General features: G+C 40.0%; 3 protein-coding genes across 3 annotated transcripts in view; 1 reads left to right on the top strand and 2 right to left on the bottom strand.

Moving 5' to 3' along the window:
- The window catches only part of otogl (otogelin-like), a 46518-nt gene extending 39236 nt beyond the window's left edge, over window positions 1–7282 (bottom strand). The window contains exons 1-9 of the mRNA XM_012873716.3: window positions 6856–7282; window positions 5877–5919; window positions 5566–5611; window positions 5201–5279; window positions 5021–5113; window positions 3800–3954; window positions 1546–1667; window positions 1236–1441; window positions 712–836 (exon numbers count right to left, since the gene is read on the bottom strand). Coding sequence (XP_012729170.2) covers window positions 712–836; window positions 1236–1441; window positions 1546–1667; window positions 3800–3954; window positions 5021–5113; window positions 5201–5279; window positions 5566–5611; window positions 5877–5919; window positions 6856–6928 — 942 coding nt within the window. The 5' untranslated portion in view covers window positions 6929–7282. The remainder of the gene's footprint in view (window positions 1–711; window positions 837–1235; window positions 1442–1545; window positions 1668–3799; window positions 3955–5020; window positions 5114–5200; window positions 5280–5565; window positions 5612–5876; window positions 5920–6855) is intronic.
- Window positions 7283–9116: 1834 nt separating this feature from the next.
- Window positions 9117–17788, bottom strand: syt1b (synaptotagmin Ib). The gene is made up of 9 exons (XM_012873715.3): window positions 17562–17788; window positions 16378–16535; window positions 14392–14573; window positions 13914–14027; window positions 13643–13810; window positions 11195–11362; window positions 10803–10920; window positions 9708–9841; window positions 9117–9619 (listed from the first exon to the last, which is right to left on the bottom strand). The coding sequence occupies exons 2-9, from the start codon at window positions 16502–16504 to the stop codon at window positions 9413–9415; spliced, it is 1218 nt and encodes a 405-aa protein (XP_012729169.1). The 5' UTR covers window positions 16505–16535; window positions 17562–17788; the 3' UTR covers window positions 9117–9412.
- A 1349-nt stretch (window positions 17789–19137) lies between these two features.
- Window positions 19138–25375, top strand: bbs10 (Bardet-Biedl syndrome 10). Its single transcript, XM_012873706.3, has 4 exons — window positions 19138–19397; window positions 22087–22296; window positions 22384–23337; window positions 24049–25375. The coding sequence occupies exons 1-4, from the start codon at window positions 19306–19308 to the stop codon at window positions 24857–24859; spliced, it is 2067 nt and encodes a 688-aa protein (XP_012729160.2). The 5' UTR covers window positions 19138–19305; the 3' UTR covers window positions 24860–25375.
- The last annotated feature ends 1976 nt before the right edge of the window (window positions 25376–27351 follow it).

Genomic DNA, 27351 nt, shown 5'->3' with positions numbered 1-27351 from the left:
CTTACATTTTGCATCATACCATTTCTGCGATTTGAAGTTATTTTAATAAGAGGCCAGAAAAAGAGGTCAGTTATTTTCCAAGTGTTTGGCGCATGGTTGGTCGCTGCTGCCTGACCTGTTTTGGTGCACTACCTCATAATGTTTGTTTGCAACAACAAAAAAATCACTGTTTGGAGAGTTATGGTGGAGAACATAAAGGAATGCCTTAATGCAACGCTATTCTCAATGCTATTATTACTTTACTTGTATGTGGCTCGGTACCAAAATAATAAAATGTCACGGTGAACATTGCAGCCGTTATTACCAATATACAATTTTATCTTAACAACAGTAACACATTTATTGCCGCTTTTCTATTTCAGTATTTTTATTATATAATCTATACATTATATTTGGACTCTGAACTGCTGAAGCCACAAAATGGAAACTGTAATTTACTGAAATTTACTGCATTTTACCGTGATTTTCCAAGCTGTATGCAAACGAAATTTTGTTCTGCACGCACTCTGTACATGCAGGATGACAAATAAAGTTGTCTAAGTCTAAGTCTATTTTTACTCAAGGTAATCTTACCGCGACAATCTAATGCCCACTCACGCTTAATATCAACATGCTTTTTTTGCCAGTTTCCATACAGAAAAAGCAACTAAATTAAATAATAATGAAAATGCAAACACAGAGCAGAAACATTTTTTTTACTATGTTTCTCACATCCATGTCGGACTCAGAATGGCAAGGACCGTTAAAGTCGAGATCCACAGAGGGACAAGCCCTCTCATGAGGGAGGTCCACTGTCCAGCTGTTGCCAAACACTGCGGGCTCATCTGTCCGGATGCCTTAAACACAGAGTGAACACATGACCGGATGTCACTATCAGGAAAAAAAAAGACGTTCGTGCATCATAATTGAAAAAAAAGAAGATGTAAATTGAAACAAAACTTGACATTACAAGGACATTTACGTCCAAATGTTAGCATTTATTATTCTCATTATTCTGGACAACAGTCTGCTGAGATCATAATTAATATTACTGGCTGTAAGAGGACATTTTCATGCTTCTTCCAGGCTTTTATAACCAAAGCGCCGGTTCTCCTCTTTCTGCTCTGGTGTGTGCTAGTCCCACCCCTTCTATAATTGACTAGAATCAGCCCTGAGTGTATAATAGCAATAATTGCGGTAAGTGGGCGCTGAGTGAGGGGAAAAAAAGGATGAGGGGCCAGTTTGGCCAGTCCTACCTCGAGCGGTGGTGAGGTCATCGCCAGCGATGTGGTTGAAGTTTCCACACAAGCCACAGGGGGTGCCCCGGTGCTCCTCGCTCATCTTCAGGTAGACGCCTGAGCCTCCATCCCAGGCCAAAGAGAAGCCGAACACACTCTTCACAAGCAGGTAATCAGCCAGTCGCTCAATAAACACCCCGCCTAGTGTCTGAGGCAAACTTAGCCTGACGTTTCATGGACACAGACAAAACGAAAGAGTCACAAAGGATGATGTCATGCACTGAGAGATCTTGCAGGTTGTTATTAGGTCGCTTTGCTTCCCTCGCACCTTCGACCTCCCTGGTGGACCTGATACCCAGAGATATGGATCTCCTCCTCGTTCGGGAAGAACAGGCTGACAGCTCTCGGACACGAGTACACGCTCCCCTCGCACGTTCTGCTGTTGTGAATCTGAGAAAACCGGAAAGACAAAAGGACAGCCCAGGTGCGTCACACTGCATTGATCATCACCAAAAAGGAAATGTCTTTTTGTGTAGGCAAACAGAAAGGCAAAACTCTAATAATATCCATGTGACGATTATGTTGTAATAGATTAATTTGATGATTATGTCTTACATGTAATAAAAAAACACACAAAAAAATCACATTCCTATAAAAATATAAAAGATCAATATAAACTGATTTTTAATAAACAAATGTCAGCAAAGAAAGTCAGAAACATATGCCTACATTCAGAACAGTATATCCACTCAATGCTGGATAAATTTGACGTGACATGGAGGCGATCAGTCTGAGGCTCTGCTGAGGTGTGAAACAAATCCAAGGACGCTTTAATTGTGGCCCCTAAGCTCTTCTGCATTGTTTGCTCTAGTCTCTCCCATCTTTCTTCAGACCAGGGGTCTCAAACTGAAATATTCGAAGGCCGGTGTGCTGCAACGTTTAGATGCCCCTTGTCCTCCCACACCTGAATCAAATGGCTAAACTGCTCACTGGCAGCATGCAGTCCAGCTCTGCAGAGCTCTGCTAATGAGCTCATATTAGAGGTAGGTACATTGAAGCAGAGACGCATCTAAAAGTTGCAGGACACCGGGGGTTTAGACCAGGGGTTCCCAAAGAGGGGGTCGGGACCCCCCCCTCCGGGGGGGTCGCAAGACACCTCTTGGGGGTTGCGAGTTGACTTGCTGCTGATGTGCTTTTTTGTAAGAGTTCTTATAACAATGCAACTTTATTCTTGTATTATCATGACTTTAATCTCACAATTTCCAAGTAAAATACGAACCCCCACCCCCTCACCGCCAACTAAAAGGGAGTTACCGGCCTCTGGCACCGTTATTTTGGGGGTCGGGGGCTGGAAAATTTGGGAACCCTTGCTCTAGACAATAATGGTCAGACTCAATCGGGGACTTTAGGTGAGGAGATTTTACTGGCTGAGCACGGTGATACCATAGCCATTAAATATTAGATTTAATGGCTATATATTTATAGATATTGGTACTTTCAGGAGTGTCGGCAGGTGACAAGACCCGCTGGAAAATGATACAAGCATCTCCATAGAGCGTCCTGGTGGGCATGCTCTATGGAGATGATTTGATAAAACAAACTGAGAAGACAAAGTAGATGGCACGTCTCCTCATATGATCGCTGGCAGTACAAGCATTGAGTCTGAAGCTCAGTCAGTTTGGATTCTATGCAAAATTAGGCAAGGAGAGTTGGTGCAACAGCAGTTACACCAGAACCTCCAGATTATGGCACCTTGATTTTTAAACTAAATGGAAAACATACTGTCACCTAAAAAGACATTTTTAGACCCTTGAGCAACAGTCCGGTCCACTTTTCTCTTTGGTCCAGGTTAGATTTCGGATATTGTCTCTAGAATGTGACACTTAAAGCCGATGCCTTGGCTACGTCTCTGCCTGGTGAGCAGTGAGGCTATGAGCCCGACAGAAGAACACACTTTGTGAAATTCCCCCAAACTTTTAGCTGGACTCAACTGGACACAGTCCACTCAAGGCAGTGTTTTTTTTTGTTTCGTGTGCCCCTCTTCCTGCTGCAGGTTTTTTTTTTCCTTCCACATAGCTCTCATTTAACATACTGGGATACAGTAGTCTGTCAACAGCCAGCAGCTTTAGCTACTACCTTCTGACCCTGTGGACAGAGTCAGTGACTCTACTGCACAACTGTAAAGTCAGTAGTCATTTAAAAGGCCATAACAACATGTCTACATTAAAAAAATAGTCTTATGTAGCATTCCTATTTGGGAATGCTTCATATGAACACCAAATGAATCTTCATGGTAGGATGAACACCAAATTCTCCTTTGGGAATTTGGTGTTCATCAAAATTAACTGAAATAAATGCTGGACATATATAATTGTGTGTTTCATGAATCCAGGTATTACGTTTTTGAAGTGAATCACTGATATGCATTCAATTTTCAACAACTTTACTATTAATTGAGATGCACTGCTAACAAAAGGATGGGTCGTCGTTTTTTTCTATTAAAATCTTATACACCATATAGGATTTTTATTCAATAGCCAAAGCAAAATAAGATGCTGGGTAATACAAATCCATGGCCTTACCCACACTGTGTACTCTGGTGTAGCTGAGTGGCAGTCCTGAGCCAGAATATAAGAGCAGGTTCCAGGGAAGTAGAAGTAGATTCCATCAAATGTTTCAAAGTGGTGCTGACCCCACGACCTGCAGATCCCGTCTCTATCCTGGCCCTGGTTAGGTACTAGCAAGATGAAAAGTTTAATTAATTTAGAAGTAAGTCTTATCATAAGGAGGTTTTCTTTGTTTTTTTTAACTAAACTGAGAGGGCAAACATATCATCTGATCTCAGTTATCATCTTCATATCTTTCATCGTGTTGTATTTAATTAAACTTATCAGTTGAAAATGAATACCTGAATTTTCTAAAAGCCCTTTGTCTCTGGAAAATCCCCACTGCTAGCGTTGCCAAGATGCTGCTCGAGACCCTTCCCAAAATCTGAGAGCATGGGTGGCGACTACAGGGAATCACATCCTGTAATTTTATCAGTGTGTGGCATTTCATGCACTCGTCGGTGTCTCGATCAGAAAAGTTTCCTGAACATGTTTTCTGTTTTGTAGCTTGATATAGAGAGACTTATATTTAAATGAAAACAAAAAAAAAACCTGTATGTCCCCTCATGGGTCACAGGAGAAACATTTTATTTCTAACAGGTTTTAACACTAAATAATTTCTCCAATAATTTTTCATGTCAATTCTCCATATTCTCCCATACTCATGTACACGATTGTGAGACATGAGTAGAAGTTCTTGGCAGACATTTGGTTTGTAAATTGCGAGGCTTTAAATCTCAATGCATGGATGGATGGAAGGACACCTTTTAGAGAACTCAACTAGAAACAATTTGTTTTCGGAATTTAGTGCTTTGAAGAAGGAAAAGTATTTACAACCTCGACTATCCGGATAGAGCTCTGAGGTAAAAACTCTGCAGTAAAAACTAGAAACTCTGCCACAGACCTTGGCTTAAGGACTAAGCTCCATACCTGATGGTCACATCTGTTTGTGCGTGTCAGTGTGGCTGGGTGTGTTTGGTTCAGATTTGTGTCAACAGATAAGGGGACCAGAACACTAAGAAAGATTTGCTGATTAAAACTGTTGTGTCTTCAGGTCATTAATGTTCGTTTAATAGCCAAAGAGTCTCATTTTGGCCCACAGAGCGTCCGGAGGTTCGTTACTTGCACGGCAGAGATAAACATGAGCCGACACAAAAGGCTAAAAGGAAGACATGAGGACGTGAGGAAACGACTTACTGATCTGGCAGCGGTCTCCCAATGCCTGAAACTGGGAACAGTCACACACGCCGTCCTCCTGACACCAACCTCCATTAAGACAGCCACAATATTCTGAGACAGACAGACAAGTTTAAATCCTCCCCCTTACAAGCTTTCGTGTTTTGTAAACCACGGAGTGATTTTCTGGATCGTATTTACCCGAAGATTCGTCTCTGGTCGTGTAGTTGTGCAAAACGTTGCGTGACAGTGAACTTTCTGACAGCAATGGCCTATATGTCTTGAAATAAAGGGGGAAAAAAAAAAACACGTAACGCCCACAACAGACACTTAGATCAGTTCCCCGCAGTAGTTCTAAAGATCTATCAGCCTTACTGACTCAGTGCTGCATCAGTTGTGTACCTGCTGCTGTAAGTTAGAAGTCGCATCAGGAGTGAGTGGGTGAAATGTGTTCGTGTTCGCGACCGTGTCTCGTCGGTTACAAAGACGGCTTTGTGCCGGATGAGGTGGTGTGCGCATGTGGGTGCCCTGACCTCCTCTGGTTCTCTTAGGTGTAGTGTACAAACCTCCTCCCCAAGGAGATCCCGTTTCCTCCGAAGTGCATTAGCCCTCCTGCGCACACACAAACACGCACATTAGTGGGAAGAAACAGTCAGAGGGGAGACTTAAGTGCACTTTACGCCACTTGAGTCCGGACTCCAAACTGCGTCTCACTAAAGCCTCGCACACAAAAAGTTTAAGTTCACATTCAATCAGTCTCCGTCACACACATTGTCTAGATTGAGAGCGTACGTTTAGCATGGTCATCTTATGACTTTGGATGGGAATGGTTCACGAGGGGGAAAAAAAAACTTTTCACATTTCTTCTTTCATTTACCTCTGTGATCTTCCATCTGCCACTGAAAGCCGGCTCTGACCTCCTGAATAAAATGTCACAGCATCAGGGTTAGAGTTTTAGGCCATAAAAAGATGCGGTTGCTGATAAAATGCGAAAAATGTTCAGGACAATTCAATTGTTAACATTTTACAGTTAAGGAAAGAATTCTAACTATCTCTCTCAGATAAGTAATATTTTTAATTTAATCGATAGATCCTATCTAACAGGAAGTAATAGTAAAGTTTTGGGGGTGCCCCAGCAGCTGTCCTAATTTATAGAAAACCTGTGGAGGGAGCAAACGATTAGGGTGATGGCAAGGAGGCCTTCCAACTTCCTAAACTTGGAAATAATAATAATTATAAGGGATCAATGAAAACAAAAATGGAGACGTGCCAGAAGCTTAAAAGCAATTGTGAAAATTAAAGAAGGACTTGGTTGTTGTAATGTCAATGGATGCTTTTCCATTCATTATTGGGAATTGTATAAGTCATTTTTGACATGGAATTTACAACAAATTGTAAATAAAGATGACGAAATTTTCTGTTTTTTTTTTCTAAAAGATATCCCTTGTGCATGATCCTACCTTTTGGTAGATGTCTTCAGTAATTCCTATCATTAACAAAACTCTTGGTTGAATGAAAATAACTTTAAACCTTTAAATCTGCAAGGGGCATGGACAGTTTGGACTTAACTGTGAAAGTCAGAAAACAACAGCAGCAAGAAGGTCGGGGGAGCAGTTTCTAATGATTGGTGGTTCTTTATAATCCATGATACCTCTGAGAAGATAAATCTAAATTTAATTTTTTCATGTTAAAGTAGAAAATATATTACCCTACGGTGTTAAATTAATGTAGCCTAGCTGTAAACCTTAAAAGATGCTGAGGCCTAATTGCATAAAAAAAGGCTACACCTCAAATGGAGTTGGACATAATTGTTAACTCTCTATTCCTGGTTGTTGACAAGCAGAAATCTGACTTACCCTCAGGAAACAGCAAGTGGGAGACTGAAAACGATAGAAGAAGAAATCGTTTCACTGTCCACTTCACGTTCATCTCAGAGTCCGAAAGGAAGTTCCAGCGAAACGTTAACGGGGCATCTCAGCTGTCCCGAGAGGGAAGGATGGTGGATTATCTGGGAGAAGGAAGCGGGATGGAGCCTTGTCGCAACTGTAAAGCCACCTGGAGGAGGCGGCGTCCCCCCCTGAGGAAGATGACGAGTGGTTTGTCCACACCTGTGTGCGCAGGTGAGCCAGCAGAGAGCTCTCTGTTACACCAGCAGCCCCGGTCTGAGCCCACAGGTCTGTCTCCTCTTACTGTTATTTAGTTTGGAATAAAAGCCTGTTGGTGATACTCTGAGCTTGAGCAAAACACCAACAGAGCAGCTGTTTTCCGCTCCTGGGCAGAATATGAATAGATCTAATATTTTATTAGACCATAAGAGCTGGTATGTTGTACAACACATTTTCAGTAAAGTATCCAACCCCCTTAGTTTAACTTCACTTGTTACTTGAGCTGCAGGTTTATATAGATTCTGTTCATCCTTGTACCGGGTCATCTAAAGCATTTGGGTATTACTGAAAAGTAGGGTTTCACCGATCTGAAAAATTAGGCATATATATATATATATATATATATATATATATATATATATATATATATATATATATATATATATATATATATACAAATTAACGTTTTGGGAAGATCAAATTTTGCACTATTTTGTACCAGTGAAAATTATGCTAACTGAATTTTTGAATGTGGGTTACATGTTGCTTTTCATGTCTTTTTCTGACACCATGAAAAATGACCCCACTGCTGGCTGACATTGCATCTCTGCTTTATTTTAAAAAAAGAAAAGAAACACAACCCTGGCTGCAATGCATTATTATCACTGTCTCATGACACCCCCCCCCCCCCCCCCAAAAAAAAAAAAACGTCCTGAAAACACTGGCACAAAGAGCAACTTGAAGGAAATAAACCTCGGTAGTTAATCTCGGCTCAGTTTTACTTATTGAACCGATATATGTTAAAAAAAAAAATAAAAACATTGGCAGATACCAATGTTAATATTGATATATCTTGCATCCCTACTGAAAAGTTTATTTTCAAAATATTTATTTTAATACAAGATGTGAAACAATGCAGATTCGTTGCATGCAGATGGATATTATTTTTGGATTTTGTCACACCTCACAGCCAATAAAAACCCAACATTCAGTTTTCTGGATGATTAGAATATTTTACAAAATCAATACATTTTCTCAATGTTCTGTGCATGCTATGCACGTGGAAAGGCTCCTTTTGCACGAATGACTGCTTTACTGCATCGGTGCAGTGTGGCATGGCAAAAATCATGTTGCTCTATGAGAGGCATGCTTGATTTAATAGCGGCAAGGTAAGAATTTAGGCCATTTATGAGTTTTTAATTCTTGTCTCTTTTCTTGGATTAAAAGCTTATAGGTTTTGGATAGCTGTGTGTTTTCAGATCATTTGTACCTGTTTTGTTGGTTACTTTTTATGCGATGTGAACAGAAACATTTATTGAGATCTAAATCTAGTATCGACATTGATCGTAAAATGCATTACATTGTATGCATCACAACCTATACAAAATAATTTGACCTAAATGTTTGCTTTGAGAGGCTGTTTATGAAATTGTAATATATGTCAAAAGTATTTAAAAAAATTACATTGAAAGTAAAATAGTGTATGTAACTCACAATTTCAGTGTTGTAGTCTGTTTACTAATCTGATGGACTTTACAGAGTGCTGAAAGTTTATATAAGTAATAAAGTAATACAATTATTCAAAATATGGGTAAGGCATTTATGAGTTCATAAATATATGGAAAATAATTACTTTTCTAGTATGTTTAATAACACTGTTGTTGCACCAACTCTCCTTAATTCTGCGAAGCAGCATGAGGAAATAACGCCAATCTTTGAAGTACTTTGATTTGTCTCCCTCTGCTGGTGAATTGTGTTTGTGAGTGAAATGTTAACACAGGTTGGGTCACCAACCTTTTAGAAGTTGAGAGCTACTTCGTTGGTACTGTTTCATACGAAGGGCTACCTGTACTGACCCATGAGCTAGAAGAGTCAGAACTCACCTTAACTTTATGCAATGTGAACATGTTTTTAATGCATTTATCATTTTAAATCTATGCAAGTACAAGAATGATTAAAAAGGAACAGCAACTTGATAAAACAACATTTTAGATGCAGCTCACTGGAGGGTTGTGCTATTTTTTAAATAGGCTTGAGGGCACCATGTTGGTGACCCCTGTGTTAACAGAACAGATGGGCCATGATAAGTAATAATTTGTGTTTATTGCACGTTACATAGTTATGTAGTTTCAAATAAGGTTTAAGATGAAGTATAGTAAAGTAACTTGGAGAAAAAGATACAGTAACATAAAATGTTGGTTAAAAATATTTACATTGTCAATATAGCTAAACATTTGCATATGGAATTGAAGGAAAAATAGTAAATAAGCTATAAAGTAAATATTTGATTTTTTTCCCCCACACTGGTTTATTTCTTTTTAGAAATGAAAGGGTTGACTTCATCCTCTGTTTTGAGGCTGTGCCACTGGGCTATTGGGCGCCGTGGGTTTTCCAGCATGTCCGACCAGTGACGCAGCTCAGTCCCAGTGCTGTTACCCCCCAGCAGCAACTTCCCAATGGCATCGTTCTTCCCAATCTTATCATAGTCCAGCACAGTTACAACTAATTGCACCTTCTGCAAAGAAAACACACGCAAAAATATTAATATAAATGGGCATAGTCGTAGGTGTGTGTGTGTATGCCCTGGTACCTATTTGGCATACCTCTATTTGTTCAGATGGCACTTCAAAGCTGAATGACTCATTGTAGTAAGGATTCAAAGTGTTTTTCTTGATAGTAGTTTTCTTTTTCTTCAGTCTTTTGCCGTTCTGCATTAAGTGGATCTTCACGTATGGGTCTGAAAAGAGAGAACAGGGTTGTTTTATGTGAAAGCAGCAGACCAAAAGATTGGCACCAGCGCTGTAACTCTATCAATGAAAGTAACTTTAGTGGCTGTGTTTCCCTATTTAAGGCCCAAATGAAATGAACTGACCCAGATCAGCTACTTAAGGCCCAAATGAAATGAACTGAACCCAGATCAGCTACTTAAAACTTTCAAGTATTATGGTCAAAGGGATTTAAGATGACCTCAGGGTTCCTATGAAGTCTTTAAAAAGTCTGGAAATGAAAGCGATTTCATTTTATCATCTCACAAGTCTGGATAAGTATGATAAAGTGTTTTTAGGCATTATTTTTCCTTATTCCAATGTGCAAAACATAAAATCTGAATTTCTAAACAATTACTTTGATTTATTTTTTGATAATGACATTTCTGTTTTGACACATCACAACCATAGATTATATTTCTTTTGAGTTATTAGTAAATAAACACACATTTATTAACAGAAAGTAATTTCATAACTTCTTGGCCATGACATTATTTTATTTCTGGGCTTTAAATTGGTCAAAACAACTTTGAACAGGGATTGGATATCAAACATAACGCTGAACTTCCTATTTTTGAGATTCTTTTGTGAAACAGAGGTATCATGGATTATAAACTGCGATTGAAAGAATTAGTGGTTAACTGCTAGTTGTATATTTTTCTAAATATGATGGATTCTGGTAGATTTAATTTTGTCCAGATGTCATGAATAAAATAAAATAAACTCTTTACCATATCCCTGAGATAGAATATAGGATCGAATTTGTGTAATTTATGATTTTAGGGGGGAAAAGCCAACCAGGTAAAGGTTTATTGTTCAAAAATCATTAATTTCATAAAGATCTGGGCGATGGATCAAGCTAATTTAATCTGGAAAAGTGGGGGAATTTTGAAATGGAAACTCTGCATTCTGTGAATTTGCTGTTTGGCTCACCGGATAATCCGCCCACATCCATTTTCTTCAGGTTCTTGGCTTCCAGGACAACCACTGTCAGCTTCCCTGCAGTCGGTACAAACCTCAAGGACAAACATATGTCTCCAAGCCGCTCGCTCTGATACACAAACATGAAGACTATGTTGGAATAATGTTTAGCAAAGTCATGTCATTTTAATAAAATGGTCACACAAAGTTTCTGCATAGTAACAGCATAGTAGTAGCATAGTAAATTATCTGAAATAATAAAATTTCTACTTGTTTCTAAGTATCGGACAACATTTTTACCGAGAGAGTTTTTTCCCCAACTGATATCAGTTTTGAAAACCCATGGTCTTTGTTATAAATCATTTTTAAGTTCTCTCTCTCTCTCTTTAAAACTATCCTCCCACCTCCTCCTTCTCAGCCTTCTGCAGATCTCTCCACTCCTCCAGAGATTGGCTGAAGTCCATACTGCTCATCGGTATCTTTATTGCCCCGATCGCGTCGTGCTTTGAGAACCGGTCGAAGTCGTACACCGTCATCACAAGTGTCTTTCCGCCCAGGTCTGTGTATGGTACCTTTAGAAAAGAACAAAAACTCATAGACTGTTACAGGGCTGTGAAATAGTAATCACCCCCTTTCTTTTGTTGTTGCTTTTTGGTTGCACTTACATGTTTCAGATTATTAAACAAATATTAAAGAAAGATCATCTGAGTAAATATAAGATATATTTTTCATTCCATTTGTTATAGGGGGAAACAAAGCTATCCAAGAAAACTTGGCTTTATGTGAAAAAGTTATTTCAACCCTTGTTAAATCGTGAATTAACTGTAATTAACCACATTTTTGGAACAATGAGTTCAATTACCCAAGCCACACCAAGGCTTGATTACTATCAGAGCTCTACAGTTAGGAAACTACTTTAACAGAAGCTGAAAGTATATATATATAAAAAAGCAACACATCATGCCCTTATCTAAAGAAATCCAAGAACAGACGAGAAACAATGTCACTGACATTAGTGAGGCTGTTCAATAACAATATATACCGATCGATAGAAGTGTGGTTCAACAGGAAAAACAAGGGGTCAATAAAAAGTCTTCCTTCCTTTTGCATTTTAGCCTATGCTGTAGGTTAATACTATAGTCATTACATCCTCCCAACCAATCACAAACACAGAACCAGGAAGCTGTGTTCTTTTTTTTTTTTTTAAGACTTTCGGTTTTGGTAAAAAGTTGGTTGAATAAAGGGTTGAGTTTGAATTCAGTGTTCTTTATCTAAAAATAGGTCATTAAGCAACAGCATGAAACAGCCAGGGCTGCACTTAAATATATGTTTTGAATTTTTTGATAATCATCGATATAGATCAATATGATTTCAGTTATATCTATATGCTTTTTTTCTATATGGCCCACCTCTAATATCAACCATCATCTACCTGCTACACAGAGCTCTGGCCCACCTGGAGAATCCTGGGAGCACCATGAGAATCAGGTTCTTTGATTTCTCCAGTGTTTACAATGGCATGCAACCAAGACTCCTGAAGGACAAGCTGCAGCGGTCAGGAGTGGACCATCGCCTGTCCCAGTGGATACTGGATTACGTGTCTCTAACAGGCTGGTCTGAAGTACAGAATGCTCTTTACAAGAAGGCTCTTAGAAGACTTAGAAGACTTTATAATCTCTGCTGCTCACAACAGACTTAAACTTTTTCCAAATGCTAATGGTTGCACTGGTTCCGATCTGATCATAAATCGTTTACACTGTCTCTCTATTTATTCTGAGATGTTGCTGTACCATCATGCATATTGCACATTTTCTTTCATCGTTTTGTAAATAGATGGTATTTTCCTCATTTTGTTCTGTTTTACTTGAATATTTAATCTTTTTAACCTGAGTATGCCATATTAATAATTGTGCAACATTTACTCTGGTATTTATTTTTTTACTTTTCTTGCATTTCTGATAAAGCTCATCATCTGTTGCTTTAGAACTATATTATGATTAGATTAACTTGTTTTTCATTACTATAAAACCAAACAAAATCTAAAGCTCAATGTTCACCATTCAACAGTGTTTAAGCGTTATATGAAACTACAAGTTGCCGGATCTGTTGAAAGCAGTTATTGGCAAAATAACAGATAATTCACAGACACTGCGAATGTCACAGATGTGGCATGCATAAACAAATGGTCAGTTATCTCGGGGTATCATGTACACGTGGATTAGCCTTGGAGTCTTTGCCATTTCTCAGTCTGACCGATAACTCCCAGTGGCGACACGTCTTCTACAGACAACATGCGAGGGCCTCAGCTGATATCTGTAAAACAACTTCTCTGGCTTGACTAGATTAAAAGTATTAAAGTATAGTTTCTGTTTTGAGAGTCATTTCCTTTGAAAGAAGTATTCAGTTTGTGACGGGTGTCCAACCGCCAACAGGGGCCATTAACATTAACAACAGTAAGAAAGAGACTGGGCTAAAATGGCATTGTGGGAGAGTTAAACACTAAAACTGATCTAACAATTTCCAAAAGCATTTTATTGACTCCTTTTGAGAAAATAGGAGATAAGGGAACACGACTAGTTACTAGGTTTAAGGGCCAAATAGCGAGTCACATAGGGTCAGGTTGGTTGGTAAAGGCTTGATTCCTTCATTGAAAACCTTATTTAAAAGTTGCATTTTGTATTTACTTGTATTTACATCTGTGCCTGATATCAACATTTGTTAGATGATCTGAAAAATTAAGTTTGGCCAAAAAAAAGTACAAAAAGCAAAATATGTTTAAGGCCAAATAATTTGGCGTTATTATTTACAAGCTGATTCTTATAATAGGCTTCCCATTCTATTGTTCGTTTTACCTTAAATGTAAAGGTCTCATTGAAGTTCGGTTCCAGTGTCTTCCTGTGGACTTTGGTTTCAAACTTCTTCTTCTTGTCTGGGAGCAGGTAGAGTTTCACATAAGGGTCTGAACTGCCTCCCACATCCATCGCAGGAAGCTCTGAAGCCTGCAGGATGCCGACCACCAGCTGGAGGGGTGATCACAGAGGAGAGCAACAGTAAAAAAGACATAGCTAATAAACAGTTGGCAGACGGGGGCTAAAAAAATACCCAGGAGCTGCAGGAACTCACCGTGTTTTCCGCAAAGTTGTAGTCTAACGTGAAGTGAAGTCGGCCGAGCTTCTCGTGCTCTTTGGGCTCACGTTTTGAAAGCACTGTTTCTTTGTCTGTTTCCTCTTTTAGGGGCTGCAGACAGACATGGTCCCAAAGCGAGTGCTGAAAAGGCCTTTAAAACATGCTTTTCCTTTATTGCGGTGAGGAGAAAGTTGGTTGCTATATTTCTGCAGCAACCTAAATACCAGTAGAGATCTGTTGTTCAGACGAGACAGGCATCTGCTTCAAAACAACTTTTATCGCCTCACCTTAGCTTTTAATTTAACATGAGCGATGAGCGGCATGTCCATTAGTCTTAGAGTGCACTGACAGTTTTACTCGTCCTGGGTGACCCAGACGTCAGGACTGTGATACATTACAAGGACAACGTGTTTGCAGGGGGTGACTCTGTCCGCGAATGCGTCTGTTGTGCATGTGCGTCTGTGCGGCAGCTTACCTCATCGTGACCCCCATCCATTTCAGTGTCAAAACCTCCTTTGCTTTTCTCTTTTCCCCTTTTCTTGTCTTTTTCTTTGTCCTTGTCCTTTTTTGTCAAGCACTTCTTCCAGATGCAAAGAACGAACGACAGGGCCATGCACAAGCTGACGATGCAAAGGGCAGCTGCAGCCCAGGATGGTTCTGTAAAATAAGCATAAAATACACGGGAGAGCATTATAATGCATTTGGTACAGTTTTGGTAAGGTTACCTTTTTCTTGTTTTTGCTAATTTATTTTGCAGCGTCTCCACATTTATTGGCTCGCCTGGTAAAATTAATTTAATTAATTAATTAAAAAAATTCCCAACATATAAAGAAGAGCAAAACATTAGCCTTATTTGAATAGCAAGTTTGGCTGTCTTTTTCATTTTGAAGAGTGCTTAAGAGAAACTGAAGTGTGTTACATAATTTTCTACCTCAAAGAAACAGGAAATCTGGTATTTCCTATTAAATGTTCCTTGACTTGACACACTGACCAACTTAAAACAAAAATGTCTGGCTTAAAAACGCTGTAGTCATACTTATATTAAAGTGATTGTAACTTTTTCCCCCACTGAACAGATGTACAATGTGATTTTTTTTTCTTTTATTGAGTTTGTTAACGGGCACAGTTGATATTTGCAGTTTCACAAGCAAAATCTGTGTCACTTATTGCAGAACAAAATATTTTATTATCATATTTTTTTATTGTATTTATCATTAGGTTTGTCCTTTTTTGTTTTCATCTGCAAGCACTTCTCTTTGTACGCCGTTTTCAGGTCTGCAAAACAAGCGTTAGTCCTTTCTTACTAAAACCTTTAATAAAAGTCCTGCTAAATAAATAAGCCTTCTCTACATCTTTCAGGACCCCCAAAAAAACTTTAGAATGTTTCTAAACAGCAATTAAACATGGCTTTGTTTTTATACAACAAGGCTGACATTTCTGGATGAAGCAGTAAACACTATCAATTGATAATGGGTCTCCAAGGTACGCCTAGCCTCAAGTGTCTGTATCGATCACGGTGGCATAATGTTTTCTCATGCTGTGCAGCCTCTAGGCTTGAAGGTCACGAGCATCAAAACAGGGGTTTCCAGTATTCGCCTTTACACTACGAGGCTCCCTCAGGCTCCCTCAATCTTTTCACTATAGCAAACGCTGCCTAAGATATCAGAGCGGCTCATTTTTTACTGTCTCCTTTATCTGTTAATAATTGGTTAAATGACTGCAAACGAGCTCCTGGAAAAGAATGGCAGTACATGCACAAATAGGGCCAGATGTAATTGGCCCGACGTGTCAGTCGATTGATTATCGCATCAAACCATCAAACAAGCTGGTGTTTTGCACAGGCAAAAGGGTCCGGTGCTGAAACTACCTGGGTTTAGCTTAATTCATCATCATCAAGCTTTTTGAAAAGAATCACATCACAGCAGCACCTCTGACCCGAGTCTGGACACCAAGTACATCAGAGTTGCTTTTGGTGTGATTATATGTACAATGATTTACATTGTCATTAAAAGGCATGGCAAAGTTACAGTTGGGGGTCATTTTTCTTTCTGGAAACATATTAATAAGAATTTTTTTTTAGAAAAGACAGATAAGTGTTATTTCTGAACACTCTCTATTCTCATAGAAAGGGCCTATAGCAAGCATTAAACCTACAGTGTATATGAATATCAGTCTATTGTCTTTTGCATGCTTAAAAATAGTTTTCTTAAGGTTCCACTTTTACATATCACCCATTCCTTGCCCCTTCAGCATGCATCTACCCAAAATGTCTTCAGCCCAGGGATCCACATCCCTCTTTAACCTGGCCCTGTATGTGCATTTTAAATTAAATGCCACACTGGGGGAGCAAAAGCAACCATCTCAACTCATCTTTTTTTTCCCCCCAACAAGCCCTGACATACAACAGTAGTTTTGAAATAGGCCACCGATTCATTCAAAACCCATTCTGTGTCCAACTCACTGTGGATGCTCCGTAGTTCATTCATAAACCTGTTGGCACTTCCAGTTTGGTTTTGGCCTTGCGTGGTTGCTGCATGTGGGATCTCGGTGGGGCTGAACGATGTACTCGGTGCGGCTCGACGGCTCATTCTCGGTCGCGGCGACAGATCAGGGATTTAGCTGGGAGAAAAAAAAAGAGATGGAAACAGAGCAAAAAGAGGTTCAGCACAACTCTCCGACATCAGCGTAACAGACACAGCCACAGCTTGAAATCTCATAAAGTGTGCAGTTTTATTTGATGTAATTTGAAGAGCCCTCGAGCGCTGACTGCATAAAGCCTCCTAATAGTCTGTTGATCAAAATATTTGAGGCAATAATGTGCTTATAAATGGAGTATGTACATCAGTGTCAAATAACTTCTCCTGTTTCTGCTGGCATCGCAAAAACACTTGAACACAGGATATGAAAGCTGCTGCCTTTGCCAAAGCTGCTGAAATGCTGTCAAAGGAGTATGGGTGAGGGGCTGGGGGGGGGGGGGGGGGGGGGGGGGAGCGTGTAAACCGCCACGTGTGGATCTTCGTTGTTCCACACTCCGCTGCCAGAGGTCAGAATGATGTGCCAAGGTCACGCCCGCGCAATAAATGATGCCAAAACTTGACTCCGGAGCGCAGGAAATGTTTTGGGTTGTTATTGTCGATTCTGCAGACATCACAGGTATTGAGTATCTGAGGCTGAATCAGCACATCCTTGCAGACACCGATCTCAGTTTATGCCTCACTTTAAAAGGTTTTTAGGGCTTTAAAGCTGTGATGAGGGACGGTAAATGCTACCCATATCTAACGGAGTCGGTTGTGATGCTGAACTCTATTTGTTTTTTTTACAATGATGGAATGTACACTGCAATTTCTGCATAAGAATGAATTGTTAGTTAAAACTTTTTATATGCTTGAATTAACTGCACTTCCACTTCATTGTTGTGAAACACAATGAACACACTGTAACAAAACAAAAAGTTAATCTTAAAATTATAGGTTTAAATCTGAACTTATTATTTTTTTTTAAAGTCATTCTAATTTTTTGGACGACACATGCCGAGATCTGATTACTGCATTTTTTTTAAAACTAATTTTACATCTATGAATTTTCCTGCAAACACAGTTACAATGTCTTTTCTAATGACATAGAAACAAATAAATACATGCATACCTGTTAAAAAGATGTCCCGGTGGCAGATTTTTCTCTTCCTTCAAGATTCGAAGAAGAGGAAGAGAAACGATGAAGGAACTAGAGAAGCAAAAGGAAAAAACGCCGACGTATGGATCAGTTCGCTGCCCGGTAGTTTTTTACATCTCACCAGTCTTCAGACATCAAGCGGAGCAGAGCAGGTGTGTGAAGCTGGATCAAGAAGAAGAAAAAAAAAAAACTGGGAGGGTGGAGCAAGATGGGGTTGAGGGTGTGTGTTTATTTGTGTGCTTGTGTGTGGTTCTGAGATTTTCTATAGGGATGAATGTGTTATCTTTCTGTCCAATCAGGTCTCGTGAGAGCTGTGGTCTTCATTCCTGATGCCCCACCTCTCGAGACCTCTTGTCCCATCCCCGCAGGTCACCCTCACCGGGCCTCTGATGCATATTCATTATTGTAGTGACATGGCTTTTTAAAGCTCGTTAGCATACTGAGAGTTCAGCAGTAGAGGGCATTTACATTCATAGTGGACAGCTGTTAATGTGTGTGTGTGTGTGTGTGTGTTAATGTATATATCTAACAGAAGCTGCAGAACTGTCTCATATCGTCTATGTATAGACGATGTAGCCTGATTTAGAAGCTTGGGATGCGGTTCCTGCGGTAACATAGCGATCGAGTTCCTGCTCTGTGCAGTTCACCTTGACATTCTTGTGTTACTGTATAGAAGATACAGAGGGGAGAAGACAGGTCGGGGTGGGCCGAACTACCCAGTATAGAAAACATACACCATCTTTTACCACATTTTCTAAAAACCTAGAATGGATAACCCAATCTACATTTTAAAAGCTAGGAAAAACAGGCATTTGGAAGTACAATTTGATATTTATTTGTCTCTTTTACTCAAAAAAGGGGATAAGGCAAAATATCTAAAAATAAAAACTGAAAAAATTACTTGTTCTTATGCTCTAAGATATCTGAATTAGGACAATATCTTTGGTGAAAGATCTAGAATTTAAAATAAAAGATTTATGAAAAGTTTACTTTGCATAAAATATATAATTTTTTTCACTTTTTTGGTAGGGAAGGAAAGAAAATGCAATACCACTGTAACAGTTACTGCTGGTGAACCAGATATTCAGCCGTACACAGAGTTACGTTTAAAAGGTTTATTGTGAAGAGGATGAGTAGTAGCGGGTGAGGCAGACAAGCCTAACCAGACTAGGCAGATGAATTAGGTGACTTTTGAAAGCAATTGATTACGCTGGATTTAATCAGTATCAGGTTAACAGATGCACAACATATCTTTCGCATTTGAGTTGCAAAACATTTTGAAAACCATGCACAATTTTCCTCTATCCCAAATATTTACACCCTACTTTATGTTACTCAGTCACACAAGTCCACCCCCCTCCAAAAAAAAAAAAAAAAAAAAATGAAGTTTGTTGCAACATGGTAAAATGTAAACAAGTTCATGGGTTTGTCCACTTTTGAAAGAAATTGTAAAGTAAAAAAAAATTAAACGTCTACATGAAGTTCAATGAATACAGACAACTAATACGTTGAACAACAATGTCAAACAACAAATTACCGTGCTATGAATTGCTGCTGTGCTCCTATAAACAAGAGAGATGTAACAGTATCAATGCTTGGATCCAAGTGTACTGCAAGCATATACAGTCAAACGTTCGTTACATTATATTTTAAATCAGAAAAACTAAAACTATGCACGGACTTAAAAAGTCGTGCAATTCCCTCATCAAGACGCTAGATGGCAACCATTTACTCTGAGATAAGCTTTATCAATCAGAGAGGAAGTCTTGTTTCTAGGCAACAGGGAAAGCTGTCCTGCTGGAATACGCGGTGGGTTTGTGGTTCAATTTTGTTCCTCTGTTTTTGATATGAATGAAGTTTTGTACACGTTTCTCGCCGTAGTTTTGTGTAATATACGGCCGCTTTTCTGTTGCTACATGTGACGAGCTAACTAATGAAAGCTACCGTGTAGCTGTTGGGTCTTTTGTTGTTTTAACCTTCCAGCTAAACTGCATTAAATTACGCACTGTATTGATGATTTGCGAGGCAGCAGCGGAGGCTACTCAAACTCTCGCTATGAAGCTGCTGTCTTCTGTTCCTTGTCGTGCCTTTGTTGACGTTCATCAAACACCGTTTTGTTTTATCGGCCTGAAATCGAAATATTAAATGTATTATTATTATTTTTTTGGTGGGGGGTTCTTTTCTGTATTTATGAACAAGCTGAAGTCGAAGAATGTGGTTGTTATTGCGTTTGTAAGTGTAAAGCTACGTTCATCCTCTGTCAAAATCAAAGTGACTGTAATCCACCGGTATCATACAACTTGACGTTGGCTCTAGACGTCTTGGAGATGACTTAAAGGGGACGTAACATGCTTTTAATGCCTTCCTCTTCACATTTAAATCAGTCAGTTAGGTTCCGTATAAAGTGGAACTGCAATGCTTTGGTCTGAATTCCTCGTTATATTGTTGCCTCACAATTGCCTCTTGTGCCCCTCATGTGATGAATTGAGTGGGCTGCAACACCCACAACCAAGCATTTTGAGTTATATAAAGCAAATTGAGGTTTCAAAAAACTGGTTATCTATGACCATGTTTAGCAGCAAATACTGTGACGTAATTGTCCACAAAATGTAATAGAGTATGTTTTTTAAAAAATAAAATAAAAACACTGAAAGGCTTGAAAAATATGCTCCAAATAGAATATAAGGGCATGTATGAAGCACCTGGACATCTCTATTTTTTTCACTTCATAGAGACTGCCAATACACAACAAAAACGCATTTAAGGCATAAAAAAGTAGATTTTTGTCTGATAAATCCCCTTTAAGACAGAGGGGGGGGGGGGGTCCAAAGGTTGGCAGTGCCCCCCCCCCCCCCCCTCCTCCTGTCATTTTGGAGCCCCTTGAATTATCTTGTGTGGCCCCCAGAACAAATTTAAAGAACTACCAATTTTGTCGCCCAGCACAAGTGTTTTTTTTGGTTAGTGCATAATTCTTTCCAAACAGTTTTGCATGATCTTTAATGTTATAGTATAGTACTATATCTATCCAGTGTCTTACTCTTATTGCAGAAGAAAACAGATCATAAAATATATATATATATATATATATATATATATATATATATATATATATATATATATATATATATATATACAGTATATGTGTGTGTGTGTGTGTGTGTGTGTGTGTGTTTACGTTTGTTGAGCAGTTTTTACAAAAGTTTTTTGTTTTTAAATAACATGATTTTGTACTTTTCACTTGGCCATTCTTGCCCACGTGACAACACGTTTGGACTCTACGCTAAGACCTGTGACAAAGCAACCAGAATCAATGTACCAAACTTTTTCTTTACTTTTGTATTAAGGCCAGATAGCTCTAAATTATTCCGATCCATATTCTGTACAACACGAGCATTTCCCAAGAACTGATAATGTATTTTGTTTTTACATTTCATAAGTTCACCTTTGAGCGGCACAGTGGCAGAATCCTTTCTTTGCAGCGAGGAATGGCTGGGTTTGAACCCTTACTGGAGTCTGTCTGCGTACCGTCCATGCACCGGCTCTCTCTGGGTAATCCAGTTCCTCCCACAGGGCAAAACAACACGTTTTATTGCCTGATCTCTCCAAATTGGTCGATAATCTTATGCAGAAAGAGGATTCTGCAGCTCTCAGCCAGTGAGGTTTGGTGATTACCTTTTTTCTTTTTTTTTCTTTTTACTTCCCCACATTCATTTTATAGAGTCGTTCCAGTAATTGTGGCTCTGTTGATTTAGTTAAAAGGAAATCTTTATTTAACGTTAATGATTGAATGAATGGACTCATATTAGAGGGTTTGTCAGTCTGAGGTAATGCTGCTGCAATTAAGAGCTCATTGATTGTAAAGCTTTTAATATACCTTACCAGGGGACCATAAAATCTGCGGAGGGATGTATGTGTGTATGCATATTTATATTCCAGTCTGTTTCTTGCTTTGAGTTTTAACTCTGTCAGCTTAAGAGGCTAATGCAACATCAACTTTTATGCTGATTTAATGTTGTTGCTTTCATGTTTTAACACCTTAAGTCTCTCCTGCCCTAAATAACATCTTCCCGTTCATCCTGTTTTGTCCTACTACGGCCTCACTAAGGTGTTATCCAACTCCCCCCCTCCCAGAGTAATGCTGTCGAGTTTCCTTACAAAGCTGGCAGATCGGCTGTCTGGGAGGAAGTCCCGGCTCCTTTTAATGAAATCATGTCCAGCAGACCGTGCTCGGCCTCGCTCGCTGTATATATCTCCTCTGTTTTGATCTGTGCTGTACCCAGCGCAGGAGATTTTGAAAGTCTTCTTGATGTGTTCTTTACGTGTCACGCTAAAAAGTGCTTTCTTTTTAGGCAAAATTTAAAAATGTATGTTTTTTTTATATGTCTTTCTGTTGACTTCCTGGAAAGCCCGTGTCTTGCCTTGCCCAAATGGGACCAATGTGATTTCAACAAATCCACGATCTAAAAACATGAAACCGTCCCCTCTTTGCGGTTTTCAGTAAATGCAACGCACCCCAAAGTTTGGAGATGGAGCGCCTCCACCTGGACCACGTCCTACAGTCAGTCTCCGCTCTAGAGTCTATCATCCTTCGCAGTTTTGGACCCGAAGGAGGACAGGTGCTGTTCACGCGAGACACGGGGCGGGTGATGTTGAGCCGCAGCGGAGAGCGCATCCTCACCGCGCTGCATCTGGAGCATCCCCTGGCCAGGTGAGAACCAATGCCATCCATTGTTGCGTTCTGCACCTTTTCTCCGTTTCAGTTCGTCTGTGATCTCCTTCGCTTTTGTCCCGTCAGGATGGTGGTGGAGTGCGTCTGGAAGCACAGCACAATGACCGGTGACGGATCCAAGACCTTTGTTCTGCTGTTGGCATCATTACTGCGAATGATTCGCGCAACAGCCGCTAAGGAGCCTCATATTTCTCGGCTTCATAACTCCACAGCAGCAGCAGCAGAGGCTGCCACTGCCAGGCACTTGGCTGACAGACTGCTGGAATTCGCACTGACCGAGTTGGATGCGCTCATTGCGCTGAACGTGCTGCCGCATGGATCATATGTGTCACTAGACGACATCACGGCGAAAACACCACCCGATCCGAGTTTTCAGACACTCCTGTTGTCGTTTTTTCACACACGCCTCGGTAATGTGCACTGTGAGTTTTTCCGCGACCTCATGTGTGAACTGCTCAGTCGCTGGCTGGGAAAAACTGGCCAACCTTCATCCTCCTTCCGGTTTATAGACAACAACTTCCCGGCGTTGCACACCCAAGTTTCTGGCCTCCCTGCCGGCTCCTCGCGTTTGATCGAGGGGCAGGTGATTCACAGAGACTTTGCCACGCCGTGGCCGCAGCAGGACCGGCGGCCGGTCAAAGCCGTGGTCTTCAGTGGATACCTGCAGCCACGGTTGCTCGCCGCAGGAGACGTGCTTGAGCTGGGCGGCGAAGAGAGCGTGACAGAGGACGCCAGCGTCGTGCACTTTAGTTCCTGGACAGAGAGGTCGCTGGAGAGCGTAATTGCAACCCTGCAGAGTTTTGGTGTCTCTGTCCTTCTGTGTGCACTGAAACAGTCCTCTGCTGCCCTGGCTTTAGCAGCACAGGCAGGGATGGGCCTTGTGGAGTGCGTGAGTGATGAAGAAATGTCCCTCTTTGCCCAGCTAAGTGGGGTAACGCCAGTCCCAGACAGCTGGGCCGTTCATCCAGAGCACATTGCTACACTCACCTTCTGTAAGCCATTAATACTTGGAGCCCACAGGTAGGTGCATGTATTTTAACTATAAAGCGCCCAATTGCAGCTATAAATGCAACTGTTTTTTTTAACTTTATTTTACATTGGCTTTAACCACAACCACAGAGCTCAAAATAACTCTGTTGATACTTTAGGTGATAGACTGACACAATATAGCACATAATGTTGAAGTAGAAGAAAAAGTATACTCCTTTTTATTATTATTATTATTACTTTAAAAAAAGTCTTGAGTGTTTTCTGCATTTGTACTCATACCCTCTGGGTCGATATTTTGTAAAGCAACTTTTCGCTGCAGATAAAGTTGCATGTTTTTCCGGGTATGTCTCCACCAGCTCTGCACACCTACATTTTTGCCCATTCTTCTTTGCCTAAAACCAGTCAGAAGAGTGTTTTGTGGATCTCTTGACAGATTCTCAAGTGGATTTTTAGTCTTGACTTGGACTGTGCTATCTTAACACATAGATTAGCTTTGATTTACACCATTTCTACTGAAGTTCCGGCTGTCAGTACCGCTGAAAGCTAAACCTCCACCCTGGTCTCAAGTCTTTTCTGTCTACACTTTTGTTGTGTTGGTCTAACCCTTTAAATGACATACACTGAAATTTTGTGGATGGAACGAGGTAAAATGTGACAAAAGCTCAAGGTCTATGAATAATATTTTAAGGCGATATACTGTGTAACATTCTGATTAAAAAAGGGTCTTTTTGTTTTTAACAGATATGTTCATTTGGACTTCCAGGATGCTGAGGAAAGGCTCAAAGTAAAACCCTGTAGCCTGGTGATCTGTGCCCCAGGGGAAGGACAAACGGATCAGTATGCGCGTGCATTTCAAGCTGCGATTCGAATGCTTTTGACAGCATGGGAGCCCGTGGACAAGACTGAGATCAGCACTCTTGACGTAAAGGAAACCTTTATATCTGATAAATGTACGTCTTTACCTACAGACGCTATAAGCGGTGAAAGTGCATGCACATCGTGCAGTATGCATCCCCATCAGAAGTGTGTGATAGAGCCAGGTTGCGTAATACCTGCAGGTGGGACATTTGAGTTTCTGCTGCACCACGCGCTTCATCAATATGACCGCAGCTGCTCGGTTTACGTTAGCACAAGTGCATTTGTTCCAGTTTCCCACATCTTGGCAAATGCCCTGCTGAGCGTGCCTCGGCAGATTTACTCTCACAATCGAAAGCGTTTCCTGCAGGCACAAACCAGGGTCATGGCTTTAGCTCACCAACAGTCCCACATCCTCGGCGCACGCCTCCGACAGACCGACGGTCCTCCTGAAGACGGTAAACAAAGCGCACGCTCTTGTAGAAAGGACAGCGCGGCATTAACACTTTTGGACCTTGGCCTTGAATCTGTCTCTTGTAAGTATCATCTGGTACTGGCTGTGCTGCAGTGTCTCACAAGTCTACTGCGAGTGAACAAGGTGCTGCGGACACACACCGTTTTACACACAACATCCCACAAACTCCTGAGCGCTCGCTTGGAGAGCCCAGAGGACGAGGACAAAGACGAATCTCCTTAGCTCTAAGAGGAAACCAAGAATTTACTTTATCTACTCAGGGAAGCAATCACGTTTAAGACAAAATGAATGATGGATCATTTGACCTTAGATTTTTTTTTTTATCAGTGATTTATCATGTTTATCTTGATGTTTCACTGTAGTTTTTCTCAGATCACAATGCTTTTGATCTGTCTAGCTGTATTAAAATGTACATAAAACCCAACGAGAGTATTGTGTAGTGTATGGGCACATGAATGAATTAAAGCAAAGTTTGACTACACTAACAAAAGGACATTTTTAATGTGAAAGATAAGCAGGGTAAATAAAAAATGCTGTTTTCAAATAAAGATTTCTGGTTACAAGGGGAATAAAGCTATGCAAACCAACATTGTCCAATGTTAAAAGTAAATACTACCAATAAACCCAATAACTGATCATCTGGCACATTAACAGTTTGTGATTATTGGTAATGAGTCATTTTCTTTGTGAAAGAATCTTAGTTTACTTATTTTGCAGATTTTTTTATTTATTTATTTATTTGTTTTTTGTTTGTTTGTTTCTATCTCATGGAATGTTTTTTTTTAAGTATTTAAAACTTGATATTGTGATGTTTAGGTCAGAAGCTGATGGCTGGATGTAGTCCTGTGGGTTTGTCATCGTTAGAGAGCTGAATTCATGGTTCCATCTGTTTAGGGCAGTAATCCAGGTGCTGAAAAAGCAGCTTAGGACCTTCAGACTTCCTTTGTTATGTCTGACTGTTGGCATGATGATCTTTTTCTGCAGTGTTATGAACTCCTTTCTAAAACGTTGCCTCGTCTGCTTGTAGACTATTTTTGTGTTTTGTTTATTGTTGTAACGATTGACAGTAACCTTAACCGGAGTTTAGAAAAATCTGTCCTGGACTGTATGTTCTGGATTCTGCTGTGATTCCAGTCATTAAACCTCTGTTATTCTTGTATATCATCTCCTGGGAAGGTTCACCACTATCCCATGCTTGCTTCATTTGCAGAGAAACTGCCTCTAATTGTGGTTTGCTGGATTCCCAGAGTCATCAGAATAAACTTTATTCACCAAGTTTGTGGGTACAAAAAAGGAATTTAACTTTATTTTTCTCACACTGCTGAGCCCTACTGTTCTCCAATTTGCATTGTTGTTATTTTAACTTTTTTGTTCTTCGTCTTTATTCTCCTCATGTACACCTGGTCCAGGGGGGCAGATCATCCGCTATTACCATTTAACAAAGAAAGGATTCCTGGATCAATGTGTGCTTCATTGTTTTTTTTTTGTTTTTTTTGTGTCTCTGCTCTGTCTTCTCCAACTCCCAGTCGGTCGAGGCAGATGACCGTTCACATAGAGCCTGGTTCTACTGGAGGTTTTCCTCCCTGTTAAAGGGGAGGTTTCCTCTCCACTGTCGCTTCATGCATGCTCAGTATGAGGGATTGCTGCAAAGTCATCAACAATTCAGACAACTGTCCACTGTGGCTCTACGCAGCATTCACTCAGGAGGAGAGAATGCTGCTTGATGCAGTCTACTTGGTTTCCTTGGATAGGAAACTTTTTGACCAATCTATCTGTAGGATTTAATTGAATTTGACTTCATAAAGTGCCGGGAGATAACGTGTTGTGAATTGGCGCTATATAAATTGAATTGAACTTCGGGTTCTGTATAATCTATTTGTTAACATGGTTTCCAGACTGATATATGTAAATGCATTTCTTTTAACCCACTTCGTGTTGTGTGATTTTAAGAAATTTCTTGATTCTACGGGTTTTTAGCAATAACCCGACCTTGGTGTTTGTAATGAGATTGAACCAAAAAAGTGTGTTAAATCAAACATGGTTCACGTTTGTACACCAAAGGCAGGATTATTATTTTACACATAGGGACAGGTTGGTTTTCCGTCTCTCCTTAATAAATGAAAACATTTGAGTACAGCATTTTGTAATAACTCCAAATTTTCCTTTTCTGATAATGAGTTTGACCTAAAACATTTAGGCGTAACCAAATAGCAAAAGCAGAAGTAAGTCTTTTCACTCTCTTGGGAACGGGTAAATCATGATGTTTATCTTATCTTTTGTTTTCCCGCAATGTTCTTTTGGGCACCAGTATGGTGTGCATAGAAGAAACTTACTGTTGTAAAGGCATAGAAACATAACCCTACAAATACTCACACTCCTTTTTGCAATCAGCCTTATCTGCAGAGTGGGGGGGTTTGGCGTTTTAAAGGGCAGCACCCAACTTTCAACAAACAAATCATAGTCTGCTTCCTTGTGCTGTAATCAGAGGAGCGCAAATCCTATTTTCACCTCTGTTTTTGGCAGAAACTGTGAGTCATCTGTATATTAAAGAGACTTCCAATCTATTACACAGCCTTTTGTTTACGGTTACTTCTGCATCATTAGTTTTAGAGACACATTTTCCAAAACCTAATTAAAACGAAGTGACTCGAAATCAAAGGCAGCTCTTTTCTTTGTTTATGATCTCCATGAGTCACAGCTGATTGTCACCGAAC

Source organism: Fundulus heteroclitus, chromosome 2 (assembly GCF_011125445.2).
Source record: "Fundulus heteroclitus isolate FHET01 chromosome 2, MU-UCD_Fhet_4.1, whole genome shotgun sequence".
In the NCBI taxonomy this organism is placed as follows: domain Eukaryota; kingdom Metazoa; phylum Chordata; class Actinopteri; order Cyprinodontiformes; family Fundulidae; genus Fundulus; species Fundulus heteroclitus.
Note: the sequence above shows the minus strand (reverse complement) of the source record. Positions and strands in the feature narration are given on the sequence as shown.

Bases quoted from the DNA above. Each gene is read 5' to 3' on its own strand.
- bbs10 (XM_012873706.3), top strand. From the start codon at position 19,306: ATGGCAACCATTTACTCTGAGATAAGCTTTATCAATCAGAGAGGAAGT. The intron at 19,398-22,086 runs GTGGGTTTGTGG...TGCGGTTTTCAG, and splicing joins CTGTCCTGCTGGAATACGCG to TAAATGCAACGCACCCCAAA. The intron at 23,338-24,048 runs GTAGGTGCATGT...TGTTTTTAACAG, and splicing joins TTAATACTTGGAGCCCACAG to ATATGTTCATTTGGACTTCC.
- syt1b (XM_012873715.3), bottom strand. From the start codon at position 16,504: ATGAGCCGTCGAGCCGCACCGAGTACATCGTTCAGCCCCACCGAGATC. The intron at 14,574-16,377 runs GTGAGTTGGACA...CTTATTTTACAG, and splicing joins TGAACTACGGAGCATCCACA to AACCATCCTGGGCTGCAGCT. The intron at 9,620-9,707 runs GTATGCCAAATA...TTTTCTTTGCAG, and splicing joins TGCCATCTGAACAAATAGAG to AAGGTGCAATTAGTTGTAAC.